The 19,857-nt window shown below is 40.6% G+C and overlaps 1 protein-coding gene across 1 annotated transcript in view; it reads left to right on the forward strand.

Moving 5' to 3' along the window:
• The window catches only part of LOC118816741 (canalicular multispecific organic anion transporter 1-like), a 72,060-nt gene that overhangs the window by 49,211 nt on the left and 2,992 nt on the right, over positions 1-19,857 (forward strand). Inside the window, exons 26-31 of the mRNA XM_036583304.1 lie at positions 1,258-1,384; positions 3,876-3,977; positions 5,589-5,732; positions 8,988-9,146; positions 9,916-10,082; positions 18,228-18,422. Of these exons, the coding sequence (XP_036439197.1) occupies positions 1,258-1,384; positions 3,876-3,977; positions 5,589-5,732; positions 8,988-9,146; positions 9,916-10,082; positions 18,228-18,422 (894 nt within the window). The remainder of the gene's footprint in view (positions 1-1,257; positions 1,385-3,875; positions 3,978-5,588; positions 5,733-8,987; positions 9,147-9,915; positions 10,083-18,227; positions 18,423-19,857) is intronic.

Genomic DNA, 19,857 nt, shown 5'->3' on the forward strand with positions numbered 1-19,857 from the left:
GCCCAAAAATACTTGGAAAAAAGTCTGGTTCCATTGACTTGCATTAAAAGTAAAGTAGGGTTTTTCCTTCTCCTGTAAAGTTACCATTTTGGAAATACGAGGTTTTCTTCCGACAACAGCGACATATTAACTGCTCACCATCTGCTGTCCAACCTCAAATCAAAATAACTATTGCCTGCCTCCTGAATGTCATCAGTTTTTGATTACATCACCAAAAAATAAATGTTGACCAATGATATCATGTTGCACTATCATGGAATGAACTCCCAGCTAGTTAAGAGACCCCCCTAATACTGTGTTTCACTTGTAAATACATCACAGAAGGAAATGCATGCTTTCCAGTTCACACTGACTTTAACCGCTAATGTTAAGGACAACCAAATCCAAAAGTTTGGACACCCCTGATCAAAATCCATGTTTTGTTGACTAAGTGAAAATAATTCTATAGGCATTTTAACAATTGTACAAGGAACACGCTTCTGCACATTTTAATGTACAAATAAAGTTTATTTGCTGAATTTAATGATATTGGGGACAAAAATTATTATGTGCAAAAGTTATGGTACATTTTATATTTTGTGGTTTATTGGTTTTCAGTGTGTCGAATGCTCAAAAAATAGACATTGCATATAAGTGTGATCTCTATAGAGGTTGTATTAACTTTTTTCACTTCAGAATCACTTCAAATCAACATAACAGTTAACTCGACTGGAGGTGTTCAGTGGATCTACAGTGATAGTGATCAGTAGATTTAAGGTGGCTATTAATTTAAGGTGGCGATGGACTTAAGGAGGCATTGAATTTAAGAAAGCAGTGGATGTAAGGCTAGTAATTGATTTAAGGTATCATTGGATTTAATGTAACAATATATTTAAGGTTGCAGGAGATTTAAGGAGGCATTGGACATAAAGGAAGAGTAGATTTAAGGTGACAGTAAATTTAAGATAAACAAAAAGTTTTTAGCTCAGACTTAAAAACAGGGTCTGAGCTCCAAACACTGACTGGAATGTAATTCTTAGTACTAATAGTCAACCAGCACCTTGTGATCTAAGTAGGCGTGATGGTTCATAATAAGAGAGAACTTCTCTCAGGTATTGAGGGGCTGTTTAGAGCTTTACATGTCAGTAAAATAATTTTGTACTCAATGCGGAATTGAACCGGCAGCCAGTGTAGGGTTGATAAAACGTTTACATACAGGTGTAGCGACTGTTAACTACATGTTAATTTGCTGTTACTGTCTTCCTGCCTCGTGCACAGGTGGATGGCTATCCGGCTGGAGTTCCTGGGTAATCTGGTGGTGTTTTTCTCAGCGCTGTTTGCAGTGATATCTCGGGACTCTTTGGACAGTGGGCTCGTAGGCCTTTCCATCTCCTATGCTTTAAATGTAAGGCTTGTCCTGTGCTTACTTAGTCCCTCATGGCTAGATCTTGGGATAAGTAGTGCTCAGTGGTGTAACAAGTCATCCCTCAGGTGCACATGCAGTGTTTTCAGACCAGGGGCTTTTCAAGACTGTGTATGAATGAGTGCATTACCAGTAATGTTTCACTTTTTAGTATTAGCCTATGAAAGACAGTGTGTACTAGCATAGAACGCTCTTCCAGCGCTCGCCAAAGTGCTGGGAGCATTTTAAGATCATCTTCAACTACTACGCATCAGGTGGAAAAAAAACAGAACGGGAAAATTGGCTGAATAGCATTCAAACCAGCCACATTTCATGCAGCAATGTTCTATCCAGTGTACCCAGTTTATTATTAAGTGTCTTCAAGTCATTTCCGATTCCTGGTGACCGTATGGATAGTGTTTCTCCAGAATGTCCTGTCTTCTGTTTGGGACTTCAGGCTTCTAAATGGCTGCTTCATGATGTTCTGATTGTATCCATCCATCTAGAAACTGGTCATTCTCTTCCTCTTTTGCGTTCAGCTGTTCCAAGCCTAACAGTCTTCCTTCAGCAGGTTCTTCTCAGAATGTGTCCAAAATAAGAGCTTCATAAGGGCTTTGAGTGAGAGGTGAGGCTTGTTTCGTTCAAGGATCTGTTTATTTTCTTTGCCGTCCAAAGTTCAGAGGCATCTATATTTTTCCTGTCTCACTTGTTTATTGTCCAGTTTTCACATCCATGGACAGTTCTGATCTTTGTTTGTAGAAAACAAATTATTGCATTTGAAAATCTTTTCAAGTTCCTTCGTCCTTGTTCTGCTGAGCGCTGATCTGTATTGCTTGTATTGAGTGCTGGATCCTCTGTTAATAATTTATCTGAGTAGGCGAAAGCTGTCCACCATTTCCACATCTTCTCAATCAATAAAAAAGTGTGCAGTCTTTCCTGTTGCCATAACCTTAGTCTTCTTCATATTGAGCTGAAGTTCCATCTTTTCACTCTGTTCTTTAACTTTCCTTATAAAGGCCTCCAGGTCTTCCAGATTTTCCGCTATGAGTGTTGTATCATCTGCATTTCAAAGGTTATTGATGTTTCTTCCACCAGTCCTGAATACCTTGATCATCCTCCATACAGGATGTCTTGGCAATTGACTTCTTTTTGTAGAGGTCTTCTGTAAATTTTTTCACACCACCTCCACTTTTCTATTTTTATAGGGTGCCCGTTGTTCCTTGGGCACATCAAAAGGCCATAAATTAAGCTTCAAGTGTGGTTGTGCTGCACCACTCTGAAAGATTAGACCTGAAAGAAGCTTTGTTTCTCCACGGGCCATAACATTTTGCTATTACAGCATTAAGTTCAAGCGAATTCAAGTGAATTCGAAGTCTTTAAGATAAACAAACAAATGCTAATCATATATTACCTCAGCTGATTTTCCTAGTCTAACTTTACTAGTCTGCTGATCTCCTGGGATTTTCACGCACAACAGTCTCTAGATTTATTTAGAATCGTAAAATAAAGAAAAAACATCCAGTGAGTGGCAGTTCTGTGCCTTGTTGATAAGCGAGGTCAGTGGAGAATGGCCAGACTGGTTCTGAGCTGACAGAGAGGCTACAGTAACTCAGATAACCTCTCTGTATAATTGTGGCGAATGCAGACAACCTTGAGGTGGATGGGCTACAACAGCAAAAGACCACATCAGGACCACTTCTGTCAGCCAAGAACAGAAAGCTGAGGCTGCAGTGGGCACAGGCTCACCAAAACAGGACAGGTGTAGACTGGAAAAATGTAGAATCTCAATTTCTGCAGAGCCGCACAGGTGGCAGGGTCAGGGTTTGACGCCAACAACATGAATCCATGGACCCAACCTGCCTTGTGTTAACAGTCCAGGCTGGTGGAGGTGGTGTAATTAGATTAGATTAGACTAAAAAATCTGCAGGAACTGCATGATGCAGTCATGTCAACATGGATCGGAATCCTAAAGGAATGTTTTGCAAAATCTTGTGGAATCTATGCTACGAAGAATCAAGGCTTGAAGAGTTCAAACCCACCAAAAACCAGGAAGCAGCCGTATATCTGGGGAATTGAAAGTTATTTCTTGTGTGCAGGTACCAGATATTTAGCCAGCCTGTTAAACAGATGACAATACATGACAAGTGACAGTTGTGACAGACATGACCATGTAGGGATAGACTGAAATAGGCAGAACAGAATGTTCTAGCTACAATCACAATACAGCACTAAACACATTACATAGCAGTACATTCCCTCAGGCTGTTTTGAGAGCAAAGGAAGGCCCTATGCAGTATTAATATGTTGTTCCTAATAAAGTGCTCAGTGAAATGTATATTATTATTATTATTATTATTATTATTATTACAATGATGGTCAGAAATTGCCCTGTAAGAGATCATCAAAGAGTCTGTTATTCATTACTTCAATTTTTCTATTAATCAGGTGAAACACGGATGCTTGAAAAACTTGTGATTGCTTTGCTTGCCTTCAGGTCACTCTGATACTAAACGCTCTGGTGAGAATGACTTCTCAGCTGGAGACTCACGTTGTCTCTGTGGAGAGAGTGAAGGAGTACGCTGAGATCCCAAATGAGGTAGATATTTAGATTTCAATTTCATTTAAACCTCAGTTGCTTTACAAATGCCATTTAATTCTAACGTGAACATTACTGTGGACGCTGCACAGTTGCAATATGAAGCTTGGTTTTCTTTCAAGGGTTGTAATTGTCCAAGACAAATGACCTTATATTCTGTTTCCCTTCAAATGAAATCTTCCACTGTTTGCTTTAGCAAGGTTTAAAAAGGTCTTGCAAACAACCGGGGATGAAGTGCAGCCAAAAGCGGCAGTTCGAAAAGATGCGGTGGCTTCACAGGTCTCGGAGGAACTGTTAGCCTTCACCCTCCTAGCGTTGGTAGGATCGTGTGATTGGGGGAGTCCTAACTAGTGGGTGGAATTGGAGACGACTAAATTGGGGAGAAAATTGGGGAAAAATCCAAAAAAAAAAAAACGAAAAAAACAACCTGCACTTTCAGATACGCTGAGTGGATCTGGTTACACAAGGTCGCACTGCATCATCACAATATGATTTTTATGCTTTATTCGATGCACTTACAGCTTACAAGAAAGAATGCAGTGCCATTGTTTCAAAATCCAACGATCTTCCACCCAGCCTGAATAAAATTTGAAGGGGGAAAAAACATGATGCCCAAAAAACCAAAAAACATGATTCCAGATATGAAAGCTGTGCTAAACCATCAGGGAAGACAGAAATCTTCAGAAAGTCTTGTCGTGTCCACATCAAGTAAGACCCAGGGAGGCCATGACTCCACCACAAGAAGCTGTCTTTATTAAACACCAGGGCAGAAAGGCACTGACGTAACACTGAACTCACAGGAGAGGTCACCACTAGCCACCAGCTTCACCCTCACGGTGACCACCAGCCCACTCTAACTAAACCCACTCCCTGGCACGGAACACCACGCTCATACTGCCTCGCTTTAACCGACAAACAACAACATAAACAACATTTAAGTCCCATTTATGGGGGACTGAACCTTCTATGAGCCTTCATGAGCATCTAGAGGCCAGTGTGAGCCAGTAGTGGGTCACTGGATAACCTCCTTCATAGGTCGACCTCCTGGCTCTAGTCCCAGGACGCATGCACATCTCAGCCCCTCAAGTTCACAGCCAAACTTTCCACAGGGCAGTAGTGTTTTTGCTTCATACAACATTGTAATAACATCGTAAATGTTGATAAAATGTAGGCAATGCCTACACATGGGCTCCGTGAGGAAGCCCAGTATTTACAGTTAACATCCAGTACCTGCTTCAGCTCGTCAGCCCTTCATAAACATAAATCAGGTGCTGCTGGTGGAATTGAACAAATACATTAGCTGAAGTGCAACGAGAAGCCAGGAACCAAAACTTGTTTTCTTCTGACCAAAATATGTTGTCACTGTCCAAAGAAAAACTCTAGGAAAAAAAAAAAATTACTACTTCTTGTACCTTAGAAAGTAATCTAAATTGAGAGAGAAAGAAAGAACCTTTTTTCTTGCTGAAATTATTCAAATTTGAAGAGCTCCCTGGGCAAAAACAGTTCAGAGCCTAAGAATTGTTTACACACAGACTTTCCTAATGACAGTTTTTAAAGCGCCGACCTCTCCCCCAGTCATAAACAGTTTCTTTTGCAATTTGAATTCTTTAGGCTGTGTGGATTGCGGAGAAACGCCCTCCAGACGGCTGGCCCTCAGAAGGAAGGGTCCGTTTTGAGGACTACAAGGTCCGATACCGGCCGGAGCTGGAGCTGATCCTGCACGGAATAACCTGCGACATCCGGAGCAATGAAAAGGTCCGCTAACCCCCTGTTTCTCAAGCCTCATCCTGGAGGCCCACTGTCCTGGACAGTTTCCATGGTTCAAAATGACCACTTGAACTCAGTAAGGGCTGGTTAATGAGCTGATTGGTTGGGTCCAGTGTGTTGGGAGCGGGGAAAACTCTAAAATGTGCAGGACGTTGGGCCTCCAGGACCAAGGTTAAGAAACACTGCGCTAACCTCTGCACAAAGGCCTCCAACAACAATATGATGCGGTATTATGACACTCAGCTGAGTAAATCATCAGAGGAGGTTAGGTGCCGACTTGAGGCAGTGCAGTTGCTTCTGGAAAAATTGACCAGAATTTTTTTTTTAATAGATGAAAAATATGACCATGTTCATGTTTACAACTCATATGTGTTCACGGCTTATGCATTATTATTGTACATATTAATTTCAAGATTTTGAGAATGATCCCAGTCTCGGTTCTGAACTTGTTGAGACCAACCGTGTGTGATGCCCCCTTCTGGGGTAACTAGAACGTTTTTTTTTCTCTTAGAATTATTGAATATCAAAAAACCTTCAAAACAGAATTAAACAGTTCTTTCTCTATATCAGGGGTCTCGAGGTACCGGTGTAACTCTTAAGAAACCTTGAAGCACCATCTTTTTTTTTTAGTAAAGAAAATGATTCCATATAGAACCATGAACACTGAAAGAAGCCTTTGCATGATTAAGGGTTCTCTGCATCATGAAAGGGTTCTTTGGATTGATAGAAAACGTGTATGAATGTGGTATAGACGGTTCTAAAAATATGTCCAATACTAATAGAAATATGTACAATACTAAAAGGTTCTATATAGCACCCAGAAGGATCTTCTGCTGTTACAAGGTTGACACTGTAACAGGAGAAGAACCCTTATGAGTGCTATATAAGAACCATTTTGAAAAAGGTTCTATATAGAACCATCCACAGCATATTCTACATCAGTCTGAAGAACTCTTTCATGATGCAAAGACCCTTTAATCATCAAAGGGTTCTATATAGAACCATTTTCTTTACTAAAGAACCCTTGAAGAACCATCATTTTTAGGAATGTAGCTGAAGCCATCAGGTCTTTACATCAGGGGTCTCAAAGTACCGATGTAACAAAATTATGGCGCTTCGAGTGTTTTCTAGTAAAGAAAATTCTACATAGAACCATGAACACTCAAAGAACCCTTTGCATGATTAAAGGGTTGTTTGAATGGTGAAAGCGTTCTTCGGATTGATGGAAAATGTGCGTGAATGTGCTATAGATAACCCTATGCAGAACCTTTTTAAAAAGGGTTCTTCTATTGTTACAAGCTTGACTCCGTTGCAGGAGAAGAACTCTTTTTGGTGCTATATAGAACCCTTTTCAAAAAGCTTGTATATAGAACCATCTACAGCACATTCTCCATCAAACTGAAGAACACTTTCACCATTCAAACAGCCCTTTAATCATGAAAAGGGTTCTTTGAGTATTCATGGTTCTATATAGAACCATTTTCTTTACTAAAGAACCCTTGAAGAACCATCTTTTTTTTTTTAACAGGTGTAGCTGAAGCCATCAGGTCTCAAAGTACCAGTATAACATAGTTCACTAAAAAAAGGGTGCTTCAAGGGTTCTTTGGTAAAGAAAATGGTTCTATATAGAACCATGAATGTTCAAAGAACCCTTTGCACGATTAAAGAGTTCTTTAGTTTGATAGAAAATGTGCATTAATGTGCTGTAGACAGTTCTGTATAGAACCTTTTTGAGTTATATAGCCCCCCCATAAAGGTTCATCTATTGTTACAAGCTTGATGCCATAACAACAAAACCCTTTTAAGCGCTGTATAGAACCCTTTTCAAAAAGGTTCTATATAGAACCATCTACAGCACATTTTCCATCAAATTGAAGAACACTTTCACTAAGCACAGAATCCTTTAATCATGCAAATGGTTCTTTGAGTGTTCGTGGTTCTATATAGAACCATTTTCTTTACTAAAGAACCCTTGAAGAACCATCATTTTTAAGAATCTAGCTGAAGCTGTCAGGTCTCAAAGTACTGGTGTAACATAGATCACTCTTAAAAAAGATGGTGTTTCAAGGGTTCTTTAGTAAAGAAAATGGTTCTATATAGAACCATGAATGCTCAAAGAACCCTTTGCATGATTACAGAGTTCTTTAGTTTGATGGAAAATGTGCATTGATGTGCTGTAGACAGTTCTGTATACAACCTTTTTGATGTATATAGTGCCCTAAAGGGGTTCTTCTATTGTTACAAACTTGACAGTGTAACATTAGAACCCTTCTGGTTGCTACATAGAACCCTTTTCAAAAAGGTTCTATATAGACCTCTCTATCTCACATTCTCCATCAATCTCAAGAACTTGATGCAACAAAAAAACATTTAATCATGCAAAGGGTTCTTTGAGTGTTCATGGTTCTATATAGAACCATTTTCTTTACTAAAGAACCCTTGAAGAACCATCATTTTTAAGAATCTGAAGAAGCTGAAGCTGTCAGGTCTCAGAGTACTGGTGTAACATAGTTCACTCTTAAAAAAGCTGGTGCTTCAAGGGTTCTTTAGTAAAGACAGTGGTTCTATATAGAACTAGGAACACTCAAAGGACCCTTTGCATGATGAAAGGATTGTTAGAATAGTGAGTGTTCTTCAAATGGATGGAAAATGTGTATGAATGTGCTATAGACAGTTCTATATAGAACCCTTTTGAAAATGGTTCTACATAGCACCTAAAAGGGTTCTTCTATTGTTGAAAGCTTGACACTGTTAGTTCTTCTGTACTGTTTACCTTATTTTCACACGTCCTCTGTGAAATGGCTGTAATGTCCAGCTGGGAAACAGAAGTGTCATTCATATATTTTATATACATTTATATATAGTTTCAAGTATATTAAAATTAAAATGTAAATTATCGATTAATTTCCTGTTAAACGTCTCTAACCTGTTTGTAGAGCTGCTGCTGTACATAAAATGTGTTCGCTGCTGGTCGAGAATCGACCTGACCTAAAGGATGGCTTAATATAATATTTCTAATCTATATATTATTGATTTTTAGATTATAAGATGATATTTATCAATATATATAACGTATAATGAATGACAGTGAATGTACAATGAACCATGAACATATGTACTTATGTGGAATTCGTACTACTGTCACTATTTACGCTATTCTTAGAAATGTGTCGTAAAATGCCTTTAAGGTTTTGAAAAACATACATTCTCTGAGTGTCCACACTTCTGGCTTGTACTGTACAGATTGGCATTGTGGGTCGAACCGGAGCCGGAAAGTCCAGCCTGACCAACTGTCTGTTTCGCATCATGGAGGCAGCAGAAGGACGAATCCTCATAGACGGAGTCGACATTGCCAAGCTCGGGCTGCATGACCTCAGGAGCAGACTGACCATCATTCCACAGGTGGTTCATTTACATTCCACTCTACTTTGATTTGCTGTTGCTCTATTTAGAAGTTCTAGACGTCGCTGGTGATAACAAAGGCCTGCTGTTGATCGTTTCTTTCAGTCGTAGCTCAATGAAGCTGGAAATAGTTCTAAATGTGAGGATAGTAAATCATTTGGTGATTTGAATTTGATTACAGAAATAAAACCTTCAGTCATGTCTTTTATTTTTGCCACGTTTTTGTCATTTAAATGTAAATATTGTAGCAGTCACTGCTGGTAGAGAAGACAGAGCTCATGCATGAGTTGTTGTGCTTTATTTGAAGGCTGTAGTCGGCCACAGCCACGGCGTACACAAAGACAACTCTTTGTCCAGTTCGCCTCTGCAGTCTAACTTACGTTTGCATTGTGACAACCCTAGAAAACAACATATTTCAGATGTGCTAAATGGGACCTAAATGGAGGATGGGCTCTCTTTTTGAGTCTTGGTTCCTCTGCATGTTTCTTCCTCATACTTTTACGCAGTCTCGGTTCTTATCAGTGGTTCTTCCTCGTGTTCTTAGGGCATTTCTCCGTTTGTGTCTCAGTTCCTCTCCGTGTGTCTCTTAGGGAGTTTTTCGTTTTTCATTTTGGTTCTTCTCAGTAGTTCTTTTTTGCGCTCCTTGGTGTTTTCTCACCGTTGCCCGCTGCTTGCGCATTAGAATTCTGGACACAGATTTATGGTCTGGTATCTGTTGTACAAAGCATTATACAAATACAATTGTTGTCTTTTTCGAATCTTATTCCAGGACCCGGTGCTGTTCTCCGGGACTCTGCGGATGAATCTCGATCCGTTTGAGAAGTTCAGCGATGAGGACATCTGGAAAGTCCTGGAGCTGGCTCATCTGAAGGACTTTGTGGGGAGTCTGGCAGCAGGACTGCAGCACGAGGTCGCAGAGGGAGGAGAAAATCTCAGGTAGTGCTGTTTACCACTGCACATTGACATTGAACATGCAGGTCAGGTTTTGCTTATGTAGTCAGAACAGTGTGAGAACTTCTTACGGTACAGCAGCACAATCATAAAGACGGCATGAATTGCAGGAGCGCAAAAACAAGGGGAGGGTTTTGTTGCACATACAGAGGCCTCATAGTGTCCAGGGGCACTCATGGGCTGGAGGTTAGGGAACCAGCCCTGTGACCAGAAAGTCATAGGGTTCGATCCTCTGAACTGACAGTACTGAAGTGCCCTTGCGCAAGGCACCTAACCCCCAACTGCTCCCTGGGCATTGTGGATAGGGCTGCCCACCGCTCCGGGCAAGTGTGCTGCCCCCTAGTGTGTGAGTTTACTAGTGTCTATGTGGGTATTGCTCTGCATGGAAGGGTCAAATGCGGAGGTGAAATTTCCCTGTTGTGGGACTAATAAGGGTCACTTAATAATAATAAAAATTAATATTACCTGCTCAAACACACCTGATTACAATGATCTGTTATTTGCCAGGTTTAGTAGGTGTGTTTGATCAGAGAGAACCCAAAATGTGCTGGTCACTGGCCTTCCAGGACTGGAGTTGTGCATCCCTGCCATAGAAAGGAAAGAAACCACTGCTAGTTTCCTAAATAACCCTTCAGTGAATGATTCTTTAGAGAACTATTTCTATAAATGAGCAAATTTGGGAGGGTTGAAGAACCTTCATAACTATAAAGGTTCTCTATCAATGAAATTTTTTTATTCTTAGAGCCATTTATAGAAGCGAGACCAATGTGGAGACCTTTTTAAATCAGTCAGCCATTCAATTAACCTTTATTTTTACTCTGAAACACATTGAGGGTCACCCTCATTTAAATGCAGCTGAGCATTTACTGCGCAGAGGCATTGAAAAGAAATTGAAATGGAATTTAATCAGTTTAAGCTAAAATGAACACACACACACGCACACACATTTTCGAAGCCACATATCCTCCCGGGTCGCAGGGCTAAAATGAACAGAATTACAAAAACAAGTGAACAGTAAAATCAAACGAGGAAATTATAAAGAATATTTAAGATTTAATTAAGAAGGGAATTTTCAGTTTTTGACATAATTTGAGAATACCTGTTGCCCTTTATGTTGTGTGTAAATTTCATGAAGAATGGACCAAAAGAAACGGCCCAAAATGGCTTAGAAAAAGGTCTGGTTCCATTGACTTACATTAAAAGTAAAGTAGGTTTTTTCCTCCTCCTGTAAAGTTACCATTTTGGAGATATGAGGTTTTCTTCCGACAGCAGCGATATAGACATTAGAGCCAATTATAAATATCAGCATAAAAGGATAAATTAAGGCAAACTGAATTTTGAAACAGTCAAGTAAAAGGATTGTAAAAAGTAATAAAATAAAAAAAAAAACTTAATTAAGACTTTAATCTGCCAAATAAAATGAAATCAAAGAAAATGAATTGGGGGGGGGGAATCTAATTATGTAAAAAAGTGAAAGGAAAAAAAAAGCTATCTGAAGGTGGCAAGAGATTAAACATTCAAATCACAGTGACACAGGAGTCTCCTGTAGTGAACTCCGGCTGCAGCTAAAAGCAGATTTTCCCAGTTCATTAAAAACTCTCAGTAATTGACAGGTGATCCAGTCAGTAGAGCAGGTCTGATAATTGATGTTATTTATAGAGATCATAGATGAGATACAAGCTGGCATACAGCCAGAGAGTGACTTCTAAATAAAAATAAGCCAGTGTGTTTCCTGTCATCCTGATAGTGAGGACCAACCAGCTTTATCATCTGGTCTGCAGTGGTGAGTGTTATAAGGGCTGTAAGTAATGCATTTCAACTCTCATACATTGAGTCTGGTGGTTTGAGGGCACTGGTGGGCGCAAGTACATAAACTACATGACCATAGTACAGGACAGATAGTAATTTTGCCTCTGTGACTTGAGAGAATGTGCGAATGTGCAAGAAGAGAGATTGCACATATTGCGCCAGTACAAGTAATGAATAATTAATGGCTCACCAAACAGCAGAAATGGCCATTTGGTGTCCTGTTAACTCATCACATGGACTTTCTTGGTGTTTTCTGGTGTCCTATTAAGTCATCAGTTGGTTCTGTCTCATTTACGTATTCGCAGTCATTTGTTTGGTCTGTCAGTCAGTATCCTGGACACAAGTAGTGGTGGGATTGACCAGGTTTTATTGTTTTGTTTTTGTTTAATCCTAAAAAAAAAGGCTGTTTCTGCAAATCCTCGTGTTGAAATATGCCTTGAAAACCACTTCCCGTTTTCATGCATCCTGAGTGGAGCAACCGTCTAAGCGTTGGCTCATCATCAGATCATGCTTTTGATCCCTGGTGATGCTACAGCCATCCGTGGCCGGGAGTCCAAGAAAGCACAATTGGCCTCGCTCCCTGGGTGGGCAGGATGGCCCCCTCATCTCCCCCCAGCACGATGCTAGCCAGTTCCCTAGTCTGTTAGCTGATGTAACAGAACTGGCGGTTAGTGTTCTCCTCCAAGCGTGTTGAGCTGTGCAATGATGTTGCTTTAGCAGCAGTTTGAAAAGATGCAGTGGCGCTTCACAGGTCTCGGAGGAAGCCTGTGCCAGCCTTCACCCTCCTAGCGCTGGTGGTTTTGTGTGATTGGGGGAGACCTAACTGTGGGTGAGTTGGATGTGTCTAAATTGGGGAGAAAATTGTGAAAAAAACACCTTTCCATTCATAGATTATGATCAGACAATAAATGCTTTAATCTAATGCACTTCCTAGATTAAAAATATATTTCAAGATATTTCAAGAGCTGAAAGTTTGAATGTTTTTTTGTTAGAAGTTCAACATTTGTACCTTGTATCAGGGGTCTCTGTCGTTTTTTTATTTTATTTTTTTTGTTAAAGCTGAAGACCAAAAACACTTAGATTCTGCATGTGGCCAGTAACATTGTTGACTAATTGTTAATGCAAATAAATCAATATTAATAATAACCTGTTAAACATAATTTTTCCAAAACACAGATGATACCATTTCTTTGAAGAGCAGGGAAAAGGTGTAGACGTTTTCTAAAAATTAAATTGACAGTACTGCATGAAAAAAAATGTCTTTGAAAAAATTGAAGGTTGCTTTCATTGAAATTACTTTTAACTAGCTTCAGGCACAAATCCAAAACAGATTTTCAGATTTTCATCAAGGCAGAGACTACAAAGAGCCAGCCAAATGTCAAATGCTTGTCAAAACCATCACTACTGCAAACATACTACTAAACTACCTCTTTCATGATGCGATCTAGACCAGTGGTCACCAGCCCTGCTCTTGGAGATCTACTGACCTGCTAACCTGCATCTAATATAATGCCTCTAATCATAGTTCTCCAGGACCAGGGTTAATGACCACTGATCTAGACCACCAAAAACACCCATTGTCCAGTTGCTTTCACATTAGATGAATTAATATCACAGACTGTCAATACTTAGAAACCTAGCTTCATTACAGTATTAATTTCTGGCTGATTTTGGAGATGCTAACATTGATGAAGCAGAGGACAATTGAATCCCTTTATTGAAAGTTTGCAAACAAGTAATGTTTAATTTTCGCCATTCAAAAAAATTTGTTTGATGTACAAAATATCAGTTACACACCTGATTATTTTACTGTTGTCTGGAAATACTGCACAAATCAGTGGTGTTTGGTCCATAAAGGCCTTAGACTTCACCTATCTGAGAACAGAAAATGAGTGACTACCACTGTGAGCACTGTTTAATTTTTAAATAAAGCTTTAAAGCCAAACAGATTGCACTGTCAGTTGGAGACTAAACAAGCATGCATCTAAACCTGAACTGAGCCAGAAATCCTTTCACAACTGTCATTTCTTCAGTATGTCATCCAGCACTTGGTAGCTGCCAAACAACATCAGCTAACTCATTAGGTCTGAGAAATGGCAGATAAGGGAACTGTTGAAGTGAAGGCAATATCTGAAAGAAGTGCTTGCATGCTGGCCAGAAAGGCAAAGCAAAACCCCCACATGACAGCAAAAGACCTACAGGAAGATTTAGCTAAAACAGGAGGGGTGGTGCACAGTTCTACACAGTTCCTGGGATACATGGCAAAACTGTGCCACCCAACCCTGCTCTCCCTACTGCAGTCACTACCAAAATAAACAACTTTTTTAACACCGCACTTTGATTAAGGCTTATTTCTGAGTAGATCCAGCTGTAATACGATTATGTACACTTCTCACAGACCTTAAATAAGAAGCATGTAAACACCGTAATCCACTTAGGGCACCTGAACGAGGTTTGCTCATGCATGAATTTGCAGGGTGTCGCGGGAGGCGAAGTTTAAATGGCACAATCTTGAAGACTTTGCATGCGGCAGTTGTTACTGACATGCAATCTGGCAAGGATTAGAGATGGATCATCTGGGGCAAAGCACACTGCGCTAGCGCAAAGTGAGAAAAACAAGTAATTAATGCCCAGTGCGACAGTTCATTCATTTCTCAGAGCAAATAAGCAGCGGATATGAATTCAGAGCATGACAGTAAGGCTAAATGGTGTTAACATTACGCAAATGATGTGCATGAAAAGGTGCCCGTATATTTGCTTCTGCGTCTCAGAAAGGAGACTGTTTAATACACCTGTTTACAAGCAATTAGCCTGCAGAGTGGACTTTTTAAAAGACAAGGCTGCTTCATACAGAGGAGACACGGTCAGAGGACGAAACCAGCAAAACATCCTGTGAGCTATAGTGAGTTTTGTGCATAGTCATATGCGAAAGTATGAAGATTACATGGTCAAAGCACATGTTTTGCTTTGATTTTGATGATTTTCTAGTTGGAAATAAGCAAAATAATGCTTCTTCCACAGGGGACAAGCTTAAATATGACACATTTGTGCACGTTTCTATTTGCTCAGTTTAACAGGTTGGAAAAAATAAAACATAAAATCTAAATTGTGCCATGTTGCACATGAGAAAGCTTTAACTGTAGTCTGTACTGAATTGATCATTAAAGTTAGCTAGCTAGCAACAACAAAACTGATAGCTAACATTAGCTACTTCTATATAAACAGTTAACAGGGATAACATTAGCATAGCTAAATAGCAATGTACAGAGCTGGCATTATGCTAAGAGGATGTTCCTTAGTGGTTGACAGCAGCTCACATCATTGTTTTGCTCAATGTGATGCATGTTTGGAGGTTTACAGCTTACATATTTTCTATGAAGGTGGTTCGTCCAAAAACATTGTTTTGTGTGGATAAGAAATGAGGCTGTTTCAATCCCTTTCTTTATGTAAGGCTGGCCATGATTTAAACTAATAACATATCTGGAAATTAAGCTAAGTAATGCCAACAAAGCAGGGGAAGGCTATTAAAGAGATATCATAGCGCTTACCATTCACAGTTTCCACTGTCTGAAGTACCATTAGGAAATGGCAGTTAAGGGGAACTGTTGAAGGCAGGATCTGGAAGAAGTGCTTTCATGCTGGCCAGAAAGGCAAAGCAAAACCCTCATATGACAGCAAAAGACCTGCAGTAGGGTTTAGGTAAAACAGGAGCACCGTTGTACTGTACATTGTTGCACAAACATGATCTGTATGGAAAGGTATGAAGTAAACTTTAGCCCCTTGGCCACAGTCACCAAGGGTATGTTAGGAAAAAACAGCAGCATTTGATGAAAAGAACATCTTGCCAACTATTCACTATGAGGATGAATCTGTTATGCTTTGGTGTTTTGTGGCAGCCAGTAGCACACAACATTACATGAGTAGACGAAAGAATGAATTCCACCAAATTCCACTAAATATAAGTAAATTCTGGAAACATATGTGACATAGAAAGACGCTTAACTGGCCACAAAAAGCGTTTGCAAGCTGTAATGTTGCTACTATTGACTTACTATTAACTTTTGTACACGCCTAAAAACCCAAAACTCACCACTGTAAAAACAAGCACTGCAGATACATCAGCTTTTTTGATGATGTCATTTTTTTCTCAATTTTATGTCGGCTGCTGTTCATTCATTGTCCTTGATCTTGTGGAGGTGAATTACTGGCAATTTATGGAATCGACTCCATTGATCCCATCACTTGGACTCAGAATTAGACTTCAGAATTTCTGGGATCACAAACATCTCAAAATGAACTTCACAGTGCTTTTCCCATGTAAGCCAGGTTCTGTCAAAGTATATACCATCGCCTTTGGCAGTTTGGCAACAGTTTGTTTAGCATCATGTGTAATTTGGGCCAGATCTGCTCAGTGGATGTTTGAGTAAGTTTGGCTCTTCCCATCTAAGTGAAAGTGACAGAAGAGAGCTTCGCCACGATTCAAAGAAAATTTTCCCAAGTCATTTGCACACATTATTCATGCCTGTTGGAATGAAAGACCTTGTGGGTGGAAACATTGCCCAAAGACTGAAAGCTTCAGGCCATACTCAGTGCTCCCAGTACTGGAGCTCCAGGAAAAAAATGTCCCTCAGTTAAACCGTGAAGAACCAATAAAACTTAGAACAACTTCAGGCTGATTCTGTCTGCATCTATTTACATAAAAAGTCGGTCTCTAAATTTTGATTTGGGGTGGGGGTGGGGGGGGGGTCACTGGGCAAAAGTACAATCCATGACAAAAAACTGACCTTGTTAACCAAACACTGTTACATCAGGATTTACCAGGATTTACCTTTTTTGTTTGTTTATTTGTGCTTCAGAGCATGGAAGTGTGCATCAGTTCATTCACCAGAATTCCCATTTACATATGTATTAGGGACACCTGGTCCAATTCCATGTTTTGTTTATCGTGAAAAAAAGTTGCCACATCCTCTACAGAGACACTTCTGCACACTTTAATGCAGAATTACTGTTTATTTACAGAATTTAACATATAAAAAATAAAACATAGCATACAAAAATGATGGCACGTTACTTTAGACTTTAACCAAATTCAATTGACTCTTGGGTTCAGTTTCTCTGGCCACGCCCAGGCATGACTACTGCCAGCAAGTCATTGAAATCTACCAGTCTGGAAAGGGTTACAAAGCCATTGCTAAGGCTCTGTGACTCCAGCAAATCACAGTGAGAGCCATTGTCTACATATGGAGTAAAAAATGGAACAGTGGTGAACATTCCCAGGAGTGGCCAGCCGACCAAAATTTCACCAGCGCATCAACAACTCATCTAGGAGGTCAAAAAAAGAACATAGACAAACATCTAAAGAACTGCTGCCCTGTTTGCCTCAGTCAAGGTTAATGAACACGATTTTACAATAAGAAAGACACTGGGCAAAAATGGCACCCATGGGAAACCACTGCTGACCAAAAAAGAACACAAAGGCTCGTCTTGCATTTGCCAAAAAAACATTTAGATGACCCCAAGACTTTTGGGATGAGTCAAAGGTGGAACTTTTTGGTAGACATGGATCCCATTACATCTGGCGTAAGGCTAACACTCTACCATAAGAGCATCATACCAGCGGCCAAACATGATGGTGGTAGTGTGATGGTCTGGGGCTGCTTTGCTTCTGCAGGACCTGGACGACTTGTCATAATTGATGGCTCCATGAATTCTGTTCTCTATCAGAAAATCTTGAAGGAGAATGTCCGCCCCTCAGGTTGTCACCTAAAGCTCAACTGCATTTGGGTTATGCAGCAGGACAGTGATCTGAAGCACACAAGCAGGTCTCCCTCTGAATGACTCCCTCTGAATGGTTTTGGAGTAGCTAAGTCAAAGTCCTGACTTGAACTCCATTGAGATGCTGTGGCAAGACCCAAAACGGGCAGTCCATACTAAAAAACCCTCCAAATGAAAACAATTCTGCAAAGAAGAGTGGGCCGCAATTCCTCCACAGCGATGTAAAAGACTCATCGTAAACATTCGACTACGGCTGTTACTGCCAAGGGTGGCACGACCAGTTACTAGGTTTAGGGGGCCATTACTTTTTCACACGGGTGATACAGGTTTTGAATAAATCTTGATCTTCAATAAATGAATTGATCATTTAGAAGCTGTGTTTTGTGTTCGTGTGTTGTCTTTATCTTATGTTGAAATTGTTTGGATGATCTAAAAATTAAAATGTGACAAATTAGCAAAAAATAGAAGAAATTGGCTGGGGGCTAATACTTTTGCACAGCACTGTGTACATAGATTTCTGCTGAACTGCTTCTTTAAAACCAACAGTGTGGGCCAGAGGCAGCTGCTGTGTCTGGCCAGGGCTCTGCTCCGCAAGTCCAGGATCCTGATCCTGGATGAGGCCACTGCAGCCGTGGATCTGGAGACAGACAACTTGATCCAGACCACTATCCGCCGAGAGTTCTCCCGCTGCACCGTGCTCACCATCGCCCATCGCATCAACACCATCCTGGACAGCTCACGGTAAGCAGGCCTGGGCAGTTACCCATGGCAACAGGACGGTTCTGTTCCATTATTCCAGCTGAGTTGGTTGAAGCAGGTGTTGTCTGTTGGAATGAAATGGGTTGGAGTGCTTAGTGGTTTAAACCTAAAATATGTGGAAGGTGGTGTGGTTATTCATCAGAGTCTCCGTCTCATACTGGGCTCAGCTTCCTTGCCTGATACTTAGTAACACTCGTCCATAGCACCCTTGCTGCTTTTTCTGCCTGTGGTCAGCCAGAACTTCGCTTATAAAATTAATGTTCTTCATATTATTACTGTAACTGTTTCTATAACCTTTATTTACACAACTTCCTCCATTGTAATCATCATCATCATCATCATCATCATCACTTTTATTTAAATAGTGCCTGTCCAATGCTCAGGGATGCTTTTTTCTAATCAGAAAATAACAAAATACACCGATCAGACATAACATTATGACCACCTCATTGTCCATTTTATCAGCTCCACTTACTATATAGGTGCACTTTGTAGTTCTACAGTTACAGACTGTAGTCCATCTGTTTCTCTGCATACTTTGTTAGCCCCCTCTTACCCTGTTCTTCAATGGTGAGGACCCCCAGTTTTTAAACACTTTGTCCATTCACTGTCCACTCTATTAGACCCTCCTACCTTGTCAGTCCACCTTGTAGATGTAAAGTCAGAGACGATAGCTCATCTGCTGCTGCACAGTTTGTGTCGGTCATCCTCTAGTCCTTCATCAGTGGTCACAGGACGCTGCCCACAGGACGCTGTTGGCTGGATATTTTTGGTTGGTGGACTATTCTCAGTCCAGCAGTGACACTGAGGTGTTTAAAAACTCCAGCAGCACTGCTGTGTCTGATCCACTCATACCAGCACCACCAGCACATCAGTGTCACTGCAGTGCTGAGAATGACCCACCACCCAAATAGTACCTGCTCTGTGAGGGTCCATGGGGGTCCTGACCACTGAAGAACAGGGTAAGAGGGGGCTAACAAAGTATGCAGAGAAACAGATGGACTACAGTCTGTAACTGTAGAACTACAAAGTGCACCTATACAGTAAGTGGAGCTGATAAAATGGACGATGAGCGTAGAAACAAGGAGGTGGTCATAATGTTATGCCTGATCGGTGTACATAATCAACAATATGTAACACACACACACAACTCCATGGTTCCCACAGCCAGCAGGGGATTACACTGACCACAGTATAGAGTCACTTAACTAGCCCGGGAAGCCTTGAAGGCCAAAAATGTTTAGGCAGCACAGTGCTGCTCATGCAGCTGAACACTACCAGTCCAGGCCAGTAGCCTCATAGCCACAGTACTGCATCACTCAAGCGGCCGGTGCAGGCTGCATCATAGCTGTGAAGTAGCATCACCCAAACAACCAGACCAAGAAGCCTCTGAGCCACAGTTGGAAAATCGCTCTCA

The sequence above is a fragment of the Colossoma macropomum genome, unplaced genomic scaffold (genome assembly GCF_904425465.1).
Source record: "Colossoma macropomum unplaced genomic scaffold, Colossoma_macropomum, whole genome shotgun sequence".
NCBI lineage: Eukaryota > Metazoa > Chordata > Actinopteri > Characiformes > Serrasalmidae > Colossoma > Colossoma macropomum.